Source organism: Microcebus murinus, chromosome 19, assembly GCF_040939455.1.
Source record: "Microcebus murinus isolate Inina chromosome 19, M.murinus_Inina_mat1.0, whole genome shotgun sequence".
In the NCBI taxonomy this organism is placed as follows: Eukaryota; Metazoa; Chordata; class Mammalia; order Primates; family Cheirogaleidae; genus Microcebus; species Microcebus murinus.
The window spans coordinates 22,533,390-22,551,918 of NC_134122.1; the positions used below are offsets into that span (position 1 = coordinate 22,533,390).

At 49.8% G+C, this 18,529-nt stretch overlaps 1 protein-coding gene across 5 annotated transcripts in view; it reads right to left on the reverse strand.

The window, feature by feature from the left end:
• Positions 1-18,529, reverse strand: part of MAD1L1 (mitotic arrest deficient 1 like 1) — a 383,346-nt gene that overhangs the window by 313,058 nt on the left and 51,759 nt on the right. For all 5 annotated transcript variants that reach the window (XM_075995238.1, XM_075995236.1, XM_075995239.1 and 2 more), the window contains one exon: positions 9,783-9,869. In XM_075995238.1, the coding sequence (XP_075851353.1) occupies positions 9,783-9,869 (87 nt within the window). The remainder of the gene's footprint in view (positions 1-9,782; positions 9,870-18,529) is intronic.

The window sequence follows — 18,529 nt, forward strand, 5'->3', positions numbered from 1 at the left end:
TCTCTCTCACTCTCTCTCTCTCACACTCACTTTCTAGTTGTTTCTCTCTCTCTTACACACTGTCTTGGGGTAGAAATTGGTGACACAAATTCATGTCATCTGAAGGAAAAGACATGATGCAGAGCACTGTGCATGCAGTAACGTGGAGGACAAAGAGAACATGCAGGGAAGGAGCCCACACTTCCACCTGGATACAGAAACAGAGGGACTGCTGGACACGGGCCTGGAAGGACAGAGGGCAGGACGCATGGGGCCTGGGCCATCACAGAACCGGTGCAGGAACAGGAGCAGTGACAGCATCTGTCTGAGCACAAGGAGCTCAGCCACTGATGCTTCCTTTGTTGAACAACTGCTCAGAGGGCTAGGCCTGTGCTGGACACCAGAAACACAAGAGTCACCATGTAGATCCAGGCCTCATGGAGTACATGGTCCTGCCGAGCAGAGGGACAGCATGACAGGTTGTGTGGCAGGGCAGGGCGCCCAAAGTCAGAGGAAATCTCTCTACCCAGGCTGGGGGAGAAGGGCCCTGCACACCTTCCAGCTCAGCCCAGGAGCCTCTCCAGAGAGAGCACAGGAGCAGAGCACATGCCTAGAACACAGCCAGGGATCACAGGAGAAAAGACCACCGAGACAGAACGGCACACCACCACAGTCCCCACCTAGGATATCACAGGAGGCAGGACTACCAAGACATGACGCTAGGCCACACAGGTCCCTCCAAGCCCATGAGGCTGAAGAAGTGGCTCACCCTCCTTAAGCTCCACCTATGACAGATGCTGGGCACAGACCTTGCAAACCACAGGCACCAGGCTGAAAAGCTGTCATGAGGCGAGGGCTGGGTGACAGACAGGGGTCAAAACCAGAGGGCAGCCACCTATAAACAGTGCACAGCAGGTGATGAACAATGCAGGAAGTCCAAAGTATGACCCGTTACCTATAGCACAGACCAAATGGAGTGACACAGCAACGCTGAAGGGCCAGGAACCGTCCAGTATTCCAAAAGGCCAGCCACATTCTGAGAAGGATCGACAGTGTGGCTGAAGATGACGCTAACACAACAGTGACAGCTGCCATGCATGCAGCGCTTACTATCAGCCAGGCACTTTACTATGTGACCTCCGTACCCGATCTCACTCAATGCTCGTTTTAACCCCCAAAGTAGGCGCTGCTGTGATTTCCATTTTACAGATAGAGAAGAGACAGGAACACAGAAGGAGAAAGCAGAGAAGATCAAGATCACATCCCAGACAGTCCAGACAGAGCTGAACTTCCTGCAGGTCTCAGACTGCACTATCCAGCGTGGAAGCCCCTGAGGACAAGTGACTTTCTAAATTAGTTAAAGACAGGCCGGGGGCAGTGGCTCACACCTGTAATCCTAGCACTCTGGGAGGCTGAGGCGGGCGGACTGCTCAAGGTCAGGAGTTCGAAACCAGCCTGAGCAAAAGTGAGACCCCGTCTCTACTATAAATAGAAAGAGATTAATTGCCCAACTAATATATATAGAAAAACTTAGCCAGGCATGGTGGAGCATGTAGTCCCAGCTACTCGGGAGGCTGAGGCAGCAGGACTGCTTGAGCCCAGGAGTTTGAGGTTGCTGTGAGCTCGGCTGATGCCACGGCACTCATTCTAGCCTGGGCAGCAAAGTGAGACTTTGTTTCAAAATAAATAAATAAATAAAATAAATTGGTTAAAGACACAGTTTCTCAGTCTCAGGAGCCACGTTTCATGTGCTCAGCAGCAACACACGGCCAGTGGCCACTGCACTAAGCAGCCACACGCAGACAAGGCCAGCACCATAGGAAGCCTGGGAAGCTGGCACCGTCTAAGGAAGGCCTGGGCTCTGGACCTCTGCAATGAAGCAAGCAAAGGAGCGTGGCCCCACAGCTCAATCTCAGACTTGGAGGACCCTGGAGAGAGTCGGTGGAGGAATAAAGGTCATGTGGCCGATTCCCAGGTGGAAAAGCAGAGGCTCAGGAAGGCTGGGGCTTCCTCAGGGTCTCACTGCCAGGAAGCAGGAGCTCCAAGGACCAGCCATGACATAGTCCATCTGTGGGGATCACTGTACTCTCACATCCTGGACAGAGAGAGGCACATGCTTTCCACGGTACTCTGACCTTGGTCCTCAAAGAGCTGCTCAGACAAGCTCAACATGCCAGGACATGCAATCAGCACTCCCGATGGGAGTTCAGCCTGGCCTGATACCACCAAGAGCACCCCACCACACCCTGAGAAACAAACAGGCCATGGCAGACTGCCACCGAGGACCACGTGAAGGCAAACCCACTAGACACAGGCTGGTTTGACACTCTGTCAAAGCCCATTTAAACTTAGTGGCACCAAAGCTGAACGGACATGGCAAAGCCTCTGCCTCTGTCAATCAACCCCAGCGGGCCATTCATGCCAGAGGAGAAACCAGCCAAGACCTGGCAGGAACACAGCCAGGGGAGACAGTCAGGTTAAGGGCAGGCCGGGGCGTGGTTACTGCTGACTCTTCTCTCTTGATCATCACACCTACCTATGGTAAATTCCGTCATCAAGGCCTCTCAGAGGCATCTGCACCCCAGCCCCATCCGATCACCACCACTGGCCATACACAAAACACCTTACCCCCACAGAGCCCCTGGAAAATACAGCTCTCATGTGCCCTAAACCCTCTGAAAAGTCACACCTCCAGCTACTCCAAATAAGATGATGACAATGATTACAATAACCCACTAACAACTTGCATACTACACCAGGTGCAAGTCTATACGCCTTGCCGAGGTGATTTTCCTGAATCCTCACATCAACCCTATGAATATCACCACCAAAAGTTTCACAGGCAAGGCATAGGAATGCTCACCAGCCCATCCAAGGACACAGAGCTGCTTGGTGAAGGAGCCAAGGAGAGAACACGGGTGGCCGTGCCGAGAGCCTGTGACACCTGTCCAGCTACCAATGCCTGTGTACACTGGCACCTCTGGACAGCTCAAGAGTGCCATAACTCACACGGACACCAGATGACAAGGCAGCAAGGCCTCACTCTACTCCAAAGTGGTCTGAGAGGACAGCCTGAATACCTGGGACAAACCACAGGAAAAGAACCACACAAGGAATCATGATTACCAGGCTGATGCCACCTCAGTCTTAGAAGGCGACAGAAACATCTAAGGTGGGGAGATGCTCAAAAACACACCCCTCAAGTGCGTCAACTCTGTGATGGACAACACGGGTGATGACTATCATCTCAACCCTTTATTCTTGAGTCCCTTCCACTTAACAAGAACACGTCTCTTCCCATCGCTGCCAGAGCCCAGGCGGTGAGGACAGCAGCAGCAGATGGCACAGGCCAGGCAGCTCCCAGCCGAGCACCTCAGGCCGAGGCCCAGGAAACCCCAGGACTCCCAGTGCCTCACAACTTACTAATCTGACAGCTTCAGACCAAGGGCTCTTCTGAGATCTCCAGAGTCCAAAGGCGGCACAATGTGACCTTCAAACAAAATGCAGTGATTAAAGCAGCCCAGAGCTAGAATGCCATTCTAGGCAGGAACAGGTGGCACTTAAAGGCTGATGACACAAAGGGAACTGTCAGCCCAGAAGAAATGGCCCAGCCAGCTGCAGTGGCCAAGGCAGACCAGGATGCACAAAGCTCTGTCTGTGGCCATGTCACTCCACTTAGTTCTCAGTCAACTCTGCCTGAAGTCAGCACTGAGGAGGGTCCCTGAGGCTTCAGAAAGGCAGGACAGCACCACACAGGGTCCACCACCTGGGTCTCGGCTGGGGCAGGAGAACAAGGGACAAAGGGCCTGGACTACAGCTGTGCCCAGTGCTTCTCAAGGGCTCATGCTCCACCCTCAGACACACCACGCAGTGCCCTGGACACAAAGACCTGGACTTAGTCCTGCTTCTACTACTTCCTAGCTGTGTGACCTGGGGCTCAGGTTCCTCTTCTGCAAAACAGGGAATAACAGCAGCATCTGCCTGGGAGCTTTGTTCAGGGTCAAGTGACACAGCGTGTGTGAAGCACCTGGCAGACTTCTTGCTCTGATCACCATTATCAACATCATCATCGTCACCACGATGACTACAGATGGGAGACCTGCACCCTGACAGGGTCCTGAGAGGCCTCGCTCCCTTCCCTTGGAAGGGGTGGACTTTATTCCCAGCAAAGCAGAGAAGCCCCAAATAGTGTGGCTCCAGCTACCCCTACACAAGCATCCTAGACCTTGACCACACACGCCCGGAGCCTGGCAGTCCATTACACTCAAGTCTGAAAGAGGATGCGTGCGTGGTCTGAGCCACAAAGGAATGCAGGCTCCCAGCTCCACCAATGCAGAGCTGTGGAGCAGTGCACAGAGTGTGCAGCGGGTGGTCAGGTCCCCAAGAACCCAGGAGGAGGCTACAAGGCCACCCCAGGGAGCCTCATGTGGGGAAGGGTGAGCAGAGGGCACACCCAGATCTGTCCACAAATGCTGAATAGCCCGTGCCATCCTCAGCCCAGAACCAAGAGATCCATCACCACACTCAAAGGACCAGAAGGGCACACCCAGATCCATCCACAAATGCTGAATAGCCTAGCCTGTGTCATCCTCAGCCCAGAACCAGGAGATACATCACCACACTCAAAGGACCAGAACCAAGGCCAGGCTCCTCGTACTGTAATTAACTTCCTATCCAAAGATAGCCAAAGGTACAGAGGGTCAGGAGGCACTGACAGGCACCACTTGTATCAGTGATCCGTGATGTCTTGAACTATCCAAGGACAGAGAAGAAAGGGAAAACAGAGAGAGGCCCAGCTTGCCGGTGACAACACCCTCTCCCTGAAATACACACGAACACGCAGCTCTCCCGCATGGGCTTCCCACCAACACCCTGAGAGCTGCCCTTCTGCCCATTGAGACCTCTCCCCAGCCCTGGCCCACAACCAGCCACCAGACTCTTCTCACCACAATGCCACACCACCAGGGACAACAGAGGGCTGCTTTGTGCCAGATGCATTACCAAGGCCACCTCAATTAATCCTGAAAGCAGCCCTAAAGACAGACACTCTCCCCCGTGAGACGAGGAAATTGCCACACAGCACTGGAGTCAACCTGCACAAAGACAACAAAAAAGTTCCTCACAACCTGCTGAAAAGAGTGAGTCCCCACCTGCTGCCATCTGGAAGGGCACAGGAAGCTTCTTACCTCTACAAACATCGGCCCGAAGACCAGGGGGAGGCACAAATCCCACCACAGGGCTTCCAACCTACAGCCCTAAGCATCCAAAAACATTAAGACAGACAAAAAACTGCAGTCCAACTGCAGTGGACTACAGTGGATGTTATAGCCATGATTCACCAGTGACAAGGGGTCAGAAGTTGTAAGTCAATGGTATGAAAACACTATCACCACTCCAGGCTAACAGGTGGCCCAGCAGGAAACTCTGAGATATGATGTCATTTTATCTTCCCAAAAGGAAGCAGGTGACGGCTCATCAGCTCAGCACCTGCTCGCTACAGGAGGCCTGGGCTTGTTTGCACCTTGCTCCACACAAAGTTCAGATGACGCCCACATTGGGCTGCGTACCCCCTGACGCGCAACTCCTCCTGCTAGAAGTTCCAGGTTCTTCCCTGAAATAGACCAGATGCTACTGCAGCAATTATGGAAAGAAACTGAGGAAACAGCATGCAGAATGCTGAGGAAGAGACAGCCCACAGCACTCGTTCACATCTTCTCTTGACACTGGCTTCATGGGAGCTGGCCACACAGTGGTGACAAAGACACTGGTCACCACAACAGCAGCAGCGGGAAGGAATGATGTGCTCTGCATGCACAATCAGCAAAGGAGGGCAGTTACGTGGCACCCAGGTAAGCAGATCAACACGGGCACTGTCTTGACACTGCTCACAGAAGTACAATAAACTGCAATGTTTGTCTTCCAAAGGCCAAACTCTAGAAAATGGAAATACCACTCACCCAGCCATCCCACTTCAGAAATTCACCCTGAAGAAAGTGTTCAAAGAGTCTATGACAGCAATGATTATAACAGCTAAATATTCAAGGGAGAAAAATAAACGCCCAGCATTGGGCTTATATAGAATAGGGTACGCAGGCAGGGGACAGTGGCTCATGCCTGTAATCCCAGGAATCTGGGAGGCCGGGGCAAGAGGATCGCTTGAGGCCAAGAGTTTAATACCAGCCTAAGCAACACAGCAAAATCCCATCTCTACAAAAAATAAATTAAAAATTAGCTGGGCATTGTGGCACGCACCCATAGTCCCAGCTACTCGGGAGGCTGAGGCAGGAAGATGGATCACCTAGGCTACGAGTTGGAGGTTGCAGTGAGCTGTGATGGCGCCACTGCACTGCAGCCTGGGCAACAAAGTAAGACCCTGTCTCTAAAAAAATAAAAAATATATAGGGTAGCCACTTAATCACATATTAAAAAGCTACTAAAATGATGTGAACAAACATCTATTAGCAGAGAAAGATGGACACGATCAATTATTCAGTACAAACAGCAGACAAGAACACATGTGGACAAGAGTATGTGTCTGCTGGTCCACACAAAGGTCTGGAAGCAGTCCCCATGACACTGTGATCTCAAGGGGGACCAGGGGTCTGTTCTTCAGTGACCACACATTACTTTTAGTAAGAACAAAACAGAAGTGACCCTTTGAACCTTTTCTAAAATGAGGCCTGCCACCTTGGATCAGTACCCTTTTGGATCAGTACCACAGTGGCCTGACACCTTGTTCTGACCCACTGCTACGTTGCCTCCTTCACATTTAATCTCAGTTTGTTTAACTGCCTCTAAAAGACTTGGAAATGCAATTAGCTGTTCCACCCTATGAGGCTCTCTGACTCCCCACACCAAGCCAGGACGGACAGCAATGGACCATGCCACCTCAGAGAATAGCAGCCAAGGGCACGAGGCTAACACAGCCAGCCCAGGACACATGTGATAAGGTCAAAGCCAGAATAATACAGATCTCAATGGCCATAGTCACGCCACCAGCACCACCCGCATCCCGGGGTCTGTCTCCTTTCTGGGCCTTGGGAGTGAATGCAAGGACAGGGCACCCTGTCCCCCTGGGAATCCCAGTCTCAAGCACACAGGAGGTGCTCGGCATGTGGGTAAGCAGGGTCCTCACCTGCCTGAGCTTCACCAGGGGCCCCAGGTCACCTCTGTCCGGAAGTGTCCACCCCCCCAGCGAGCAGCAGTCATGGAGATCCAAGGACATTTTGGTTCCTGGGCATGACGCACAGACGGCTGAGACTTCATACAAACTGTTGGTTACTTCCAGCCCATTTCGGCTGATGGGCAGAGATAAAGACAGTGTCAGACGCCTGCTCAAGTCATGCAACCAGCAGACCCCAGAACCCCAACTTCAGTACCAAAGGCCACCTGCATTTCACCATGGCCCCCACAAGGGCACAGTTTCCAGCACAGCTCTCAGGCTGGCCCCAGTGAGGTTCACCAACAGGAGCTGGCACCTTGGCTGAAGAAGCTGAGGAAAGTTGCAGCACACAGACAAAATGAAATTCATCCTGGGAAAAGTTCAAGAACCCTGGAATTTTAGTGTGGCTTCTCCCTCTGACCTCCCAGACAGGCCTTCCAAGTGAGGCAGGATAGTACTGGGGCCCTCACCCCAACTCCCCAAGACCCATCCCACAGAAGAGGACAAAGCACCAACACCTCCACAGTGCAGAGACTCGCCCTCCGCCCAAGGCAGCTGCAGACCCTCAGAGGGAACCACGGGGCCTGCAAGGTGGACAAGGGGTCAGGGGTCACAAAAATACCTGCCCACTGCAGAGGCTGCTCCCTGGGGCAGAGACTCCAGTCCCACAGGGAGGTAAGCTGGTCCAGTCTATGCTGATGACCACAAGTGGAGGAGGTGGGGGGACATGCGAAGGCAGTGTTTCCTCCCACATGCCCCCTGGACACAGAGGCTGGGCCTGCTGCCACTGGTCAAAGCAAGTAATTTTAGAAAGTACCTCACTGTGCAGTGGGAGAAAAAATGCAAACAAGTATCCTTTCTCTTAATAGTTCACTCTGTTTCATATTCAAAGTTGAAGAGGATCGCCTAGCAAAATGGTAAAGCTTTAATTTCAAATCACTTTTAATGCCCGTTTCATCTGACAGTGGCTTTGAAAGCAAAAGGCAATCTTTATCATTTGAGGTTTTTTAAGTAAATTGATGTGATTATGTCCAACATAACCAGATGCTTCTAAAAGCCAATTTTCAAAGTGACATCAGCCCCCAAAATAAGAAACTCTTCCTTCTGGCTATGAATAAATTATTAAAGCACTCTCTCCACAGGAGGACGAGGCTGTGCTTGACAGCCAGTGGCGAGCAGGCTGGCTCCAGGCCTTCCTCACAGACCCACGACCAGCGGTCAGCCGTGCAGGCACAGGGAGTCCCTGCCCTGGTCCCACTGCATGTCCCTTCCCTCTGCCCTGCTCCCTACAGGAGGCCAGAGCCCATGCCACTGTCCACATGCCTCAAGAGCCTTCACCACAAATCGGACTGAGTTCAGCTCACCCTGGCAGCTCGCCCTCCCTTGCAGGGAGCTGGTCTGGGACAGGCTACAGCCCAGTTTTGGCTGATGAGACCTAAGGAGGTCTGCTGGCAGTGGGGGTCTTAGAGACGGTTTCCTAGTTCCAGAAAAGAGATCCAAGAAAGAGGCCTCCTCTCTGCCTGGCAGCCCCTAGCAGTCATGAGACACCAGAAGACCCAGGTGTGGACGAAAAGAAACACATATATGGGCTCTGTGCCCGCCTTCTGTCATTCACAAAGCGCCCCTTTCCATCACGCCCAAGCCCGTGCTGATGAAGTGGCTTAGGGTGGCCCCCTAGATAGTTCAGGATGGGGTCACCAAAGACCGCATGACCAGAGGGTGGGAGCTTCTCGGGGGAGGGCAGTGGGGTGCTGGAGACTAGGTTATAAAAACTCTTGGACTCCGAGATTTGAGGAGCTTCTGGGCAGGTGGCACACCTGGAGAGGGCAGAGAACCCGGCACCCTGCCCATACTGCACCCTGTGCATGCTGTTCCTGAGTTGTATTCTTCACAACAAACCAGAGATAGGAAGGAACACATACACCCTGAGTTCTGTAAGTTGTTCAAACCAGAGGAGGAAGTCAAATCCGAGGATCCAACACTTGTGAGTGGCAACTGAAGTAGGGGAGACTGAAGTGGGACCAAGCCCTTAATCTAAGGGGCTGTGCTAACTCCAGTAGTGTCAGAAATAAATGGAATCACACCTGGCTGGGGTCAGAGTTGGAAAAGACACCATGCACTTGGTGTTAGGAGGCCCTAGACGAGGCTACACAGCTGCCCACCTGCCAGGCTAGGGAACAGATTTGCTGGCTGCTGGGTGACATCTTTGTTATTTCCCAAGGCATCCTCCGGACTGTTGGGATAGTCTCTGTAGGCCCTCCTTGAGGCCACAATCCCTTATGCACACACTTTTCCTCCAGGGACTGAGTTTCTACATCATGATGAAGTCAGAGGGACCCCACATGCTGCCAGAAAGATGAAAGTGCTCTGGATTCAAGCAGGACCCCACAAGAAGCAGACCCCCAGGGACCCAGTGGCAATTTAGCACTCTGTCAGAATCATAACGGTGCCTCAGTCTCGCAGCCACACGGTGGAAACATGGGGCAACTTTGGCCCTCGAACCCCTGCTCCCACCACCCCACCTCAGACTAAACGGGGAAGCACAGCTGTTCCCATGTGAGCCAGATGGGCAGCCCCTTGCCCTTGCCCTAACTCTCCCAACAAACGCTTCCCCATGAATGCCCTGGGCTGCTGGGTCTACCTGCTGGTGATGGTGTTGTTCTTATCCTTCAGCGCAAGCTCTCTCTGCTGTACCTCGACAACAAATCTGGAAAGGTCTTCCGGAGACCTGAGGAATTAAGAAGACACACTCAGTTTCAGTTGTTCCCTGTAAGTAAATCTAATTCTGCATACAAAATAAATAGAAGGCCCAAAACAATGCCCATAGCTGCTCTGTTTCCAGGAAGGCGTGCTCTCACCATGACCCAGGTTCAACCACAGCCTGCCACTAGCTACGCAACACTGGACAAATTATTTTTATAAGCCTTTATCTCATTTCACCTGCAAAAATAGGGACAATCTATAGCAAATAGTGTCTATATGCAGAGGGAATGAAGTAACATTTATGAAGCACCTGCCAAGTGCCTGGCAAAGAGGAGTACACAGTAGCTTTAGTCTCCTCTCCTCACCTCTCTCCCCCAACACCCCATGTAACCACAGCAAGAGCAACAACACATCCCCACACGTACAATGTGGGCTTTATAATGTTCAAAACTACTTCACACTAGCAGCCTCAGCCGACACTCAAGCAGCCCCGTTGCCATTTCCATTTTGTAAACAAGGAAACTGAGGCTCAGACCTATAAATGCCTGGTTTAAAATCGCTAATAAGCAGCAATGGAACCGCAACATGAATGGTATCTTCGAACTTAACACTGTAACTCAGGAGAACACACAAAGGGAATTTGAGAGGTTAAAAGTTATGCCCAGTGGCATGTGCACATTCCCAGACACACATCTTGGCCTGAGGACCAACTCTTGCTCTTTTCACCATCTGTCATAGTATCAAGCACAAGGCCATGAAGAAAACAAGTGCCAGGCAAGGCTGTGTGTGCCCCACCCAGGGCCCATTAGGGGAACTATCACTGGGTCACTGAGTGAGTGACAATGACTCCTACATTGGCCAAGCAGGCTGTGACTCAAGCCACACCAGTGAGGCCAATGCCCCATGGACACAGAGTCCTGCACAAAGCCACACAGAGAGCAGCCACTGGTCACTGAGCCAGCCAGGTCCCAAGAGCAACTCTGAGCCTCAAGTCGGCCCTGTGAGTGCCCACCCCATGGCCACCAGGGAGCTCCTTAGGTCAGCCTGCTGCAACCAAGGACTCAAACAGGAGCCACGTCCGGCCACCCACCGGCAAAGCTTATACACTGGGCCTCTGAGATCCTCTACCTCCCAAGAGCCACATACTGGCCTCTTCTGTCCCTTGAACACCTCAGCCCATGCGCTCCCCAAAACACTGCAACACTTCATCCTGTCCTTGGATGGTCCCTCCCACGGTCTTCCCATGCCCAGCAAGGTGTCACTTCCTTAACGATCCTCTGGTCATGCCCACATCCCTGCCTATGCCATTCCTTTTTTGCATGACGCTAAGGATGGTGGGAACCTTCCCTGCCTGCTATTAGTTTGGGTGTATCAGTGACCCAATGGTAACTTCCCCATCACTAGGACGAAGCCCCCAAGAACTCATCCTCAAGAAGTCCTACAATCCAGCCCAGCCTGGCGCAGCCCCCAACCCCACGGAGGAGCCCCCAGTGACTCCTCACACACCCTGGGTCTCTGTCAGCAGTGCCCACCCCACGTGTCCTCCCTCCCCCAACTGCAGCCTCCTCCCACAGAGTATGCCTTGGCTCTCCTTTCCACACCCCCAGAGGCCTCCTCCGACCACCGGCAGGAAAGCCCCTTGTGTGGATTCATGCGAGGGCATGGCACAAATGGATATGGAATCACCAGACACCGTGCAGGGATTTCTATCCAAACCTCCCTCAATACGAGTGAACTACTGATTAGAAAACACTTTAGTGGGGAAAATGTTTATTATTAAAAGATCTTTGGAGAAACTGCAATCTAGGAGGGCAGTAAAAGGTGAGTTCTACCTTGAAAGCTAGTTACCACTCTTTTCATAGCTTCCTAAAGCTTTCCAACCTAAGGGAGTTAAAAATACTGGTGCAAATATAAGTACGCAAATAAATAAACCTTTCCAAGCCAAGAGATAATTTCTTTTGAAACATTTAAAAGAGATATTTAAGTTGTTTTTCATTTTTCTACATTAGTCAGAGGGGTATGTAAATTGTTACTAAGTCAACAGGAAAAGTTTATTTAAAACAAATAAACACAATGACTTATGTCCACATTTCCAAAGCTGCCTCCCAGCCTCTCTTGGCCTAGCACCACCAGCTCTGCCTGGGGTGTAGGGGGGTGGCCAGCTGCACACCACCACCCTCTGCTGCCCCGTCTCCTCTGACCTGAAGAGCCAGTAGACAGACATCTGCCAGACAGAGTCACTGGGCTGTCACCCACGATGCAGTGGCTTCCTCTCACCTAGAACCAGCTGTCTGCAATACCCGTCTGTGCAGAGGCCTCCCCGGAACCTGCAGAGCAGGAAGCAGAGTGATGCACTGATGCCAATTTAGAAACGAGCTTCTTAGCCCCAAGTACAAATTTGCCCAGGAAGTTAGGACAGCAAGAGGGCCAAGACTCGCTGCTACCTGCAGCTCTGCAGTTCCCACTGAAGTAAAATAAATTGTTACCTGAAATGTAACAATTTAATAGAAGGGGAGAACTGAGAACAGTTCAAATGAACAGCCCCCACATACACACAAAATGCTCTGCTCCCTGACCATTCCTCTATCACGCCCACAGCCAGGGAGGCCTCTGTCCCAGCCAGTCAGTCCAGCCTCATTCAGCCCAGCAGGAACCTGAATATTTTGGAACTCGAGAGCAGCAAGAGTCTGGCTCTGTGTGCAAGTATTTTTAACCACTTTGGTACGAGCATCAACTATAGTCGATAGCCACAGATGAATGCACACAGCAACTTTAGCCAACAGCCATGATAGGAAGGTGCACAGCCGAGCGTCGATTTTCACCAACAGCCATGATATGACTTTTCTGACTTTTCATTTATCAAAATAAAATTGTGAACATTTAAAAATAACATAATGAAAACATATATGTATATGTTACCTATTCTGACTTACATTACAAGTAAAGCTGCCTGTAAAGTCAAACAAGCTTTCAGTGCTTTAAAGCTTTCCTCATCACACAAGAGCAAAATGGATTCGTCGTCAATGCACAGCACAAACTATCCTGCGGACTATGAGTGCCGGCTGTGGGCAAGGTTTCACGACCGGTGAGCGCCATACCGAAGTGGTTAATGCTGTCTTTTTAACAACAACACATATACATACACACACACACAAACAATTAAAAGGTTAACTGAAGAAAACAAAACCAAGGCGGAAAAAAGGTTACATGTAACTGGATTAAAATCTGCATGCAGATAAGAAAATACAGAACAAACAAGTGCTATATTACAGTTGTATCCCTCCTGATATTTTTTTATTTTGCAAAAAGTTTCTTTAATTTTGTTGTTAGAACTTTTTCAACATTTTTAACTGTATTTTCTAGCTGCGAGACTGGAGGCCACAATGACCAGTCCTGACAAGATGAAACCACACATCACACTACACTATTGGGCTCACAGAGTGGCCTGTAGGGCGGCTACACAGAAGAGCCTCCTGCAAGGCCATCCCTAGGCTGGGGTACTCATTCCGGCCTCTGGTCACAAGATCAGCCCATTGCTATTCACACAGACACACAAAATGCAGAAGCTCCCCAAAACCTCCTCAGCCTGACAACGAAGGTGTGGTCGGTCCTCCCTGGGCACGGCAGACAGGCACACGAGAGACAACATGATGGCACTCGTGAGGCCAATGCTCCAGCCTGGGACAGAGAATGAGTGGTCAACACCTGCACACATGTGTACATACTACATGCTAGTAATGTGTCTTTTCCACCCACATTCCCCCAATCAAACAGGTCTAAGGACTAGGCACAAAAAGCAAGGCAATGATGCCCTTCACACCTGCAGGCTCTCACACAGCCACGTCTCAGCCCAGAGGTCAGATCTACAGATGCAGAGGAGCACACACAAGATGGGACACCAACCCTGGGCCATAGCGGGACCGGTCACCAACTCCAATGCCTGCAGGAGGGCAAAGATGAGCTGTCCACACCCACTCGTCCAGAGCACCCTGCTAAGGACTCAGCAGCCTCCTCCCAAAACACCTCTGCTGAAGCCTGACACCCACGGAATGTTGTTGGACGTGGGGTCTTTGGGAGGTGATCAGGGCTAGGTGAGATCATGAGGGTGCGGTCCTCATGACATGATCAGTGGTCTTGTGAGAAGAGCCACCAGAGAGCTTGCTGTGTCCCGCTCTCCTGGTCCTGTGAGCACACAAGAGAAGGCAGCCGTGTGCCAGGCAGGAAGAGAGCCCTCACCAGCACCTGACCGTGCCAGCATCTGGATCTGGGACCACCAAGTCTCCAAAACCATGAAAAATACATGCCCGTTCTTGAAGCCCATCTGTGGAGTAGTGCTGCGGCAGCCTGAGCAGACGAAGACACTCCTTCTAGCAGAAGGGCCGGACAAGTTGGCCAGTCACACAGGACACTCAGGGAAGGGCACTAGTGCGCACAGTTTGATTACACTTATGTGCCTCCAATTGCGTGTACGACTTAATATTTCTAAGTACAAAGAAAATAAAATATACGTACTTATAGAATATAATCTAGAAAGATTCACCCCAAATTTATAGCAGCCGTTACCTCCACATCTGAGCTAGACTGAGCAGTGGCACTCAAAGGGATCTTTAATTTTATGCATTACCTGAATTTCTTTTTTCTTTTTTGAGACAGAGTCGCACTCTGTTGCCCAGGCTAGGATGCCGTGGGTCAGCCTAGCTCACAGCAACCTCAAAGTCCTGGGCTCAAGCAATCCTTCTGCCTCAGCCTCCCAAGTTGCTGGGACTACAGGCATGTGCCACTCACTATGCTTGGCTAATTTTTTCTATATATTTTTAGTTATCCAGCTAATTTCTTTCTATGTTTAGCAGAGGCGGGGTCTTGCTCTTGCTCAGGCTGGTCTCAAACTCCTGAGCTCAAAGGATCCTTCCACCTCGGCCTCCCAGAGTGCTAGGATTACAGCTATGAGCCACCATACCCGGCCTGAATTTCTTATAATGAGAATCATACATTACATGTGTAAGTATAAATAAAACAATGAAAAATTAAGAGAAAAAAGAAACGGCATGCTAGCACTGTGGAAAATGCTGCTAGAAACGCCAGGCGGGAGAAGCTGGTGCAGAGGAGGCACCTAGATCCCACTCCGTGCAGCTCGGGAAACTTATCACACAGGGCAGCGGCATCGTGAAATGAAGGAAGGCATTATGAGAAGCCCTGGGACTTAGGAATTGAGCTCGATGCTGTCAGGAGCCGGAGCCGAAGCTCCCCGCCACCACCTGTCAGGAGTGCCACGCAAGGATGGAGGCAAGTTCACGAAGAGCTGTTGAATCATGAAGGATTATTAAACAACTGCAGCCTCCACCACATATCGAATCAAAGACTAGAGTCCCAAACACCCCCAACTGGCAGGAAGAGTGTTTATTTTCCAGAAACCTCCTGACCTGTGTGTGGTTCAAACTACTCAGAGATGTTTACCCAGGGAGCTCTGGGGATTAGCTAAGTGCCTGTAACAAGAAGGAGTCATGCCAAGTGTCATTATGGCCTAAGAGGAACACCCGACAGTCCATTCCAAACCCTGCACTTCACAACTGCAGAGTGGAAGGCGGTCAGAGGCCTCGGGAGCCTCCAGTTCGGAGATGACAGGGAAGTGACAGTTCCGACTGCAGCCCAAGCTGTGACATCTGCTGCTGAAAACTCTGGCTTCAGCTGTGAAGGCTTTTTCATTCTAACTGGTGGGTTTTCAAGGGGAAAAAAGTCTTTTTGTTCTACGTGCAGCTGAATTTTGACTCAAACCCAGCTGCGTGCAGAACGGCAGAGGCTGCAGGGAGTCGAACCCACTGCTTTATTTCTGAGGTGAAAGCAGCTCCAGCAAGAGCAGCAGCTATTTTGAGGCCCCTAATAGTAGCTGCCACGGCCCTCACTGAAGCCCAAAGTGCCAGTTTCACTGAGTCTGAAAGACACGAGATCCAGAGGATGCCACTGTTGAAAATGAATGAAACAGCAACAGCCATAAAACTAATTAACAAACAAGAAACCTCAAGCTTTCTTCTGAGGTACTGTTTTTTCCAAAGAATAGAAACCCACAGGGCCCATGACCACAGTCCAAAACTGCTGAGGCTGGATGTCAGCCGAGAGCCCTGCCGGAAGCGAGGGAGCTCAGCCCCAGTGACAGGAGCTCTCCTTCGGGGCTTGTTTTTGCAAAAAGTATGCAGAAACAGGAATAGAAAACACTAGACAGCAAAAACTTGGTGCTAAAAACCAAAAGGACAATAAGCGTTCACAACTGCAAAGTCACACCAGCAACAGGATATCACATCAGCTGGGTTTTTCTCCAAGATGATGTAACACAGTTGGGTGTTACACAGGTGAGGTGGCCAAGTTGGGAGGGATGCATGTCACCCAGGACTGACGTCAGACAAAGCCTGGCACAAAGTCCCTGGAACATGAGAGAAGCAGAGTGCTGCTGAGGAAGAGGGAGCAATTCCATGCTGGTCAGTGGCCCAGCCCTCAGCCGGGCTCTGCAGGAGCTGCCAGCCTGAGCCACTGAGCTGGAGGTCAGACTCTCTAGTTCGAAGGTGACAAGTACTCATGGTTGGGGACTTAACAAAGGGCACCAGTCCATCTTACCACCCAAGCCCAGGCCGCTCCACAACATCCTGCCCACATGGTCGATGCCTCTGCCTCTTCTTCTTCCAAAGCTGCCTGCTCCCCAAGTGGACAGAAAGAGGGTCACTGGCCCCCATGGAGAAGGAATCCGGAATATGTGCTGGCCCAGGCACAGTGGCCCTCCCACACTTCTCTCCAGCCGCATCCACATGTCCAAAGGGCCACACAGCAGCAAACAGCCCAGCAAATCCTCGTCCTTCTGTGACCCTCTCCCATAGGCAATGATCACTTTCATACAGAAACAAAGGTCACACAGACTGCCTGACCAGAAAAGAGGTACAAAAAGGCAGATGTTCCTCAAATTCCAAACTCACGGCTTCCAAAAACCCGTCTGGAGCTATACTCTGTCCACAGGGTCCCTGCACACCCCTCCTCCGAAACACTCTTCCCTAGAGATCCTTGCAGCCTGCTCCCTCATCACATCCTCAAGTCTCTGCTCAGACACCAGCAGAGTCTCCAGCATGGCCTGCCTCCCTCCCATTTAAACTGGATGACTCCCCCATGCAAGCCTTGCTCCCTGTCACCAGTCCATCCCTACACTTCAAAGATCGCAGCGACAACTTAGATGCTATATATTTACCTATTTCTCGATTATCTTTCCTCCCTCATCTGAAATGTGGGCTCCATAGAGCCATGGTATTGTTTTTTATTTTCTTCACTGGCATGATAGGTTTTCAAAAATAAAGATGAATAAAGGAAAAGTCATGACACCTTTCCAAAACAATACCTATCCAACCAAATTCCACCAAACTCTCAACTCAGACCACTGAATTAAAAGTTTCATATAACTGGTTAAATAAATTATAGTCCTTCCACACAATGGAAATTTGTTTAAAATCATAGGAAAACAACACAGAATTATTTTTATATATTAATATGAAAGATCATGAAAATTCATTGCTAAATACAAATACGAGGAGCAGAACGTGAGTACATTATGCCACCATATGTATGAAAGAAAAGATAAGCATAGGTGGTCTGGCTTGCATAGGCACAAAATATGTCTGAGGACAAACAAGACGACAACAGTGCCTTTCTGCAGAGAACAGGAACTGGACATGGTGACGTGTCACTGAAACTTTTAAAAAAATTTTTCAGCATTTTGTACAGAAGAAAATAACAGCTATTCAATAAATAATTTTTCAAAGCTTAATACTATATCCTTATACTGTAGAAACTAGTACTACATAAAAATTGTGTGAATGGAAAACAAGTTATTTCCGTGATAAATTAATTCATAGAAATCTAATTATAACCATTTGTAACAAAACAATCATATCATTCCTAAAAGATATTCAGCTATGCATAACAATATAAATAATTACAAATGGGGCAAAAATATTTTAGTGAAAGCCTTCCCATCTAAAATAATCAAGACAAGCAAAAGTTGGTTAAGTGAGGAATCAAATCATATATGTATCTCAAACATTTTAACCAAAGCCATAAAAATATGCAATTATTCCCCAAGCTGCAAACTTTTTCTCCAAATACAGGTCTATTAATTTGCATTTCATCTTATATATTTTTGTATAAACTACATCCACAACACATAATTCATAATTTTCAGCTTTGTTTCTTAAAAGTGGATGCCTGCAATCTTCCTAGATTTTACAACTTTCCCCCTTAATTTTTTACAATGTGTTTTATTCAACAGCAATTTTTTTGCAATTTTCCTTTGAGACTTTCCAAAGCATTCAACTTTGTTTCCAAACACGTGCCTTTTGTTTACACATTTCTTTTTCATCAGCTTCCATAATATTTAATTAAATTATGTAATTACAATAACATATGCAACTGGCATAAACAGGCAGGTTTAGGATAGACCAACACCACTTCCTGGGAGCAGGACTGAATAAGTAAGGGCCACAGCTTTTGACAAAATTCTGTAATGATTAACACAAAACACAGGAGCCGGGCTTTCCAGGTGAGGGTAGGGGAGTCACGGGATGAAATTGGGAGAAGGTCCACAATTTTTCAAAGGGACTGTTTTATTTCCTTAACTTGATGATGGGCACACAGAAAACTCTGTGTACATTTTTC